The sequence below is a fragment of the Petaurus breviceps genome, unplaced genomic scaffold (genome assembly GCF_028583685.1).
Source record: "Petaurus breviceps papuanus isolate PSGF00001 unplaced genomic scaffold, PetGlider_PUasm1.0 490, whole genome shotgun sequence".
Taxonomy (NCBI): domain Eukaryota; kingdom Metazoa; phylum Chordata; class Mammalia; order Diprotodontia; family Petauridae; genus Petaurus; species Petaurus breviceps.
In genome coordinates, this window is record NW_027186352.1 from 5,614,525 (window position 1) to 5,618,952 (window position 4,428).

A 4,428-nucleotide genomic window follows, 5' to 3' on the forward strand; every position below is an offset into this window, starting at 1 on the left:
TTAGCATAGTTGGTGAGTACTGGGCCCAATACTTTCTTTGGTCCCCTGTTTGGAGGAACCACTACCTAGCAGAACTACAAGTTAGCTCTAGAACAGCTATTCAGCCCAGTGCTTTCTTTGTAAGGGGACTTGAGTCTAAATTTTAATGACATTATAACTATTGCACGTTGGTTTGCTATATGATTAAACATGGGTAGTTGCCAAAGCAGAGAAGTATTATTGGAGTTACTCATAATTTTTGATACTGGTTACTGGTATGACAGGGTTTGTGTTCTCATCTCTTAGGGGCTGGAGGGCAGAAATGACCTGAGCAGGCCCACTCACTCTCCCCCCCCCCCCCCCCCCCAGACCTTCTTTTCTTTGTTTATCCCCTGCCCCTTCTATTAAATATATCAATCAGAGAAAACACTCACAGGCCATCTCCCTTAAAATACTGGCAGACACTAAGCATTGTATTGTTCTTACCTTCACCCCATTCCCAACACAATTCAGGTAATATCTGATAGCCATGGTCCCTGTGAAGTTAGTTATCCCCCTTGGGGTCAGCAGGCTTGCTACCATTTTTACTCCTGCTCCCCTTAATGAAATATGTGCTTACCAGCCTTGTGATAAAAATATCAACCATTAGAATGAAGACCCCAAAACAACCTTTTAAGGCAAGATCCTGGAACAAACAAGTTTTTTCCTGTCAGCGATGGCATTTGAAGGTCTGGGAGGGCTGAAAGTTCATCCAGTGTGTTGGTACAAACCAGGAATCAAGCCTGTTGATAATTGCTACTAAAGATAAACGCGAAGGCGCCTGACACAGTCGGATCGAAGAGAGCTTTGGTTGACTGTCTCAGCCCGAGGAGAGACGACTTTAGGCAGGGTTGGCGTGATAAGGTTATCTTCAGCTGTGAGGGTTGATAGTGCAGTAACAAGGAGGTACGATCAATTAAAAATGTCTGCTCTGTGGTGTAGGTTCGCGGGGAAGCCCCCCCCAAGTGCGTGTCACCAATAATAACGTGATCTTTGTGGGGGGGTGACTCTTAACAGTAGGCTACAGCCGCAATACAAGCAGTGTTTCCCCGCGAGGATACGTTCCCAGCAGTACACCCCAGCAGTCCAATTACAACACAGTCAGCAATAGCATGAATGGATATGGAAATGCCGGCATGCCCAATCTAGGCGTCCCTGGCTCTCCCGGATTTCTAAATGGCTCCTCAGCTAACTCTCCTTACGGCAGTAAGTGTCTGTTTTTGTAACGCATCATCACGCAGATTCATTTTTCCTACCAAATCCCAACACTTGCCTTGTCTTGATTTTTCTATGACGTGAGCTACTGGATAAAAGGAGGGGGTGACTCTGGAGGCTGGACATAAAAAAAAATGGCTCTAAGAAATTGATCTCCAATGCGTTCTACCCAGTGTGGTCGCATGACCCCAAACCAACCAACCAAACCAAACCAACCAAACCGACCAAACCAAACCAAAGAATTGGGCTGCGCAATTTGTAACCAAAGTCCAACACCAAAGAGTTTGCCTGTTATCCAGAGAGTGGCCAAGCCAAGAAAGTGTCGTGTTTTCCCGTTTCCTTTTCTTGATCTCTTACGCGGCGGGCGAGGCCTTATATGACTCTCTTTGTCCCTGTTTACCGCGCACAGACCTCAAGCTGAGTCCTGATTCTCTTTGCTTTGTTACAGTAGTGCCGTCAAGCCCTACCATGGCACCCTCTTCGGTCACCCTCCCTTCAAACTGTAGCAGTACGCACGGCATTTTCTCATTCTCACCTGCCAATGTCATCTCTGCAGTGAAACAAAAGAGCGCCTTTGCTCCAGTCGTCAGGCCCCAAGCTTCTCCCCCGCCATCGTGCACCAGTGCAAACGGGAACGGGCTTCAAGGTGAGTGGGGACTCTGGGAGATGTGTCTGACAGGTGGCTGGGGGGTTGGCTTCATTCCACTCATGGGTGATTGGGTGCTGTCCAAGGGTGTCAGATGGCATGGCCATAGTCAAGACTGAAATGAGGTAGATGGAACAAGTCAACCAGAGGACATCTTTAAGGCTAGTTGCTTCCATGTTTTTGGAGTCAGAGAGCACAAGGGAACTTTTCACCAGATGCTGCCTCTTGAGGTTTTATATCTTCTGTTTGGAAACAAAGCTAGATTTGTCACTGTCCTGTTTCTCGGGAGCTCAATGGATCCTTGATTGAGAGCTGGAAGGCCTCTCAGAGGCCATTTGGTTCAATCCCCTTATTTTTTAGATGAGGAGACTGAGTCTTGCCCAAGGTCACACAGGGAGTAGGTGATGAGGATGGGATGTGACTCTAAATCTCTTCCTCTTTGCCCTGAGCTCTTGCCCCCTCTGCTCTGTCCCCTAGTGCATTTTGTTAGGGCCGCTGCCCCCACTAATCCCCCACCAATGACATATGGCATGGTGTAGGGGATAATGTGCTATACCTGGCATCAGAAAGACCAGAGTTCCAATCCCCTTTCTGACGCCCTTTGACCTCCAAGGTCTCCTTCAGCTTTCTATTTATGACCTCATAGTTCTGCAATCCTTCCCAGCTATGTGACCTTGGGCAAGTCACTGACCCTCTCTCTGCTGCCATTTCCTCATCTATAAAATGAGGACATTGGACTCAATGGTTTCTCTTCTATCTCTGTCGATGTCTGTGGCCCTTATTTTAATTCCTGTACATACACTAAATCCTTCTGGTTTGTTTTGGTTCAGTGGATGCAAGGTTCTGATTTTTTTTCTACCAAAACATTTGAAAGATCCCATGAAGACAACCACAACTGAAGGACGGGTGAGAACATTTTGGATGTTAGTTACTGAAGCAGGCACATCTGCCCCCCAAAGTGGCAGGGCAACCCCCTGCTTCCAAGGAGCCCATCAGGGCACCTGTCCAGAATCGGGGCCATTCTCAGCTTGAGCCATTTAGTGGCATGATGTTCCCCCCTCCCCACTGGGTCAAACACTAAAGCTCGGTGTAAATATTGCCATTTTAAACAGGTGAATTCGGAAAGGGGAATGATCTCTAACACTAGGTACCAACTGTGTCCAGATTGAGAAATGATGGTGGCAAGCTGGAAGGTGGTAACTCACTGGTTCCTCCACAGTGAATGGCACTTTCAGCTTCATCCCTTTGCCCACTTGGAAGAAGAGTAAAGGGCCAGAAGTCTTTTTCCCTCCCCCCAAATCACATTACTCAGGCTGCCGTTATTTTCATGGCCTCCAAAATGTTCTGAGGGAAGGGTGTGGAGGACCCGTTTCCATGGCTTCAGAGAGCCCTCTCTTCCCACATGCCAGGGAAGTGTGTGCATTGATTGCCCCAGAGAGCCATGTGTGTTGTCTCCTGGCCATGTGTGCTTCCACCCCAGGCAGCAGACTGTCTAGGAGGACCCAGAGCTTATTGGGGCTCCTTCCAAGGCACCTCGCCTTCTCTCAAGAGGGGTAAAACCATGAAGTCAGGCCAGTCACTGACAGACCAAAGAGAGCCTTCTGGTCACCCAGCTTTCCTGGTTGTTGGTGTGGCCAGATGCTATCAGGATCCTTTTTCTTTCATGACCATGGTCTTTAGAAACCACACGGCTTGGGAAGGCCTGGTCATTCCCGACAGTGGCCAGAATGGACCATACCATCAGCTCCATTCCCGTCTTGCCATTTCAGGGTTGCATTTAAGATGGGCTTAAGAGACAGCTGAACAATCTGGGCTAGATTTAGGTGACAGCTGGGAGGGAGGCTGTGGCCAGACCTTCCTTCTCTCCAAGAATGGTTCCCATGCTCCCAGCTACGTGCTTGCTTCCCCCTGCTATGGCCTCATCCCTTTATGGAATGCAGCATTTTTAATGGGCATTTGCTACGGGGTTCCTGCAACCCCCATAGCAGAGTTGCCTGGAAAAAACAGAGAATTCCTGCATTAGTATTTTCATATTCACCAAGCCCTCAGTGACAAGTGACATCATCGGAATCTACTCTTGGAATGTTCTCCTCCAGGTGGAAGACCAATCTGACCCGATTGCCACTTTCCAGAACACTGTTCTATACTCTTAAAACAACAGCAGTTTAGAAAAAGTTGGGAAGGGGGAGGAGGGGCCTGAACATTCTCAGGGCTTTGAAAGGATCCAATTTTCCCAGTTCCTGCTACAGCATTAGGAAAGCTTAACAGAGGTTAGAAAGGAGCCTTCTGAGCCCATCCTAGCTCCATGGCAGGCAGCCCAAATCACCCAGAGCCCTCCAGCCCTCACTGCCTCACCACCTTAGTGATTGCTGATGAGATCACATCAGGAGTGTGTACATACATGAGTTGTAACGGTGAGTCTGAAATAAATTAATATTGTTGAAATTAATGAACTGAGAAATTGAAGCCCACATCGCTACACGAACAAGTGTATTAATATCTGTTATGCATAAATTAATGAGAAATATCATTCTGACAAAAATTAAACC

General features: G+C 47.7%; 1 protein-coding gene across 10 annotated transcripts in view; it reads left to right on the forward strand.

Annotated features, from left to right (window-relative positions):
* The window catches only part of EBF3 (EBF transcription factor 3), a 154,249-nt gene that overhangs the window by 146,640 nt on the left and 3,181 nt on the right, over positions 1-4,428 (forward strand). For 4 of the 10 annotated variants that reach the window (XM_069101698.1, XM_069101702.1, XM_069101699.1 and 1 more), the window contains exons 11-12: positions 1,036-1,224; positions 1,682-1,879. In XM_069101698.1, the coding sequence (XP_068957799.1) occupies positions 1,036-1,224; positions 1,682-1,879 (387 nt within the window). The remainder of the gene's footprint in view (positions 1-1,035; positions 1,225-1,681; positions 1,880-4,428) is intronic. The other 6 variants (XM_069101701.1, XM_069101705.1, XM_069101700.1 and 3 more) reach the window with 5 other exon arrangements.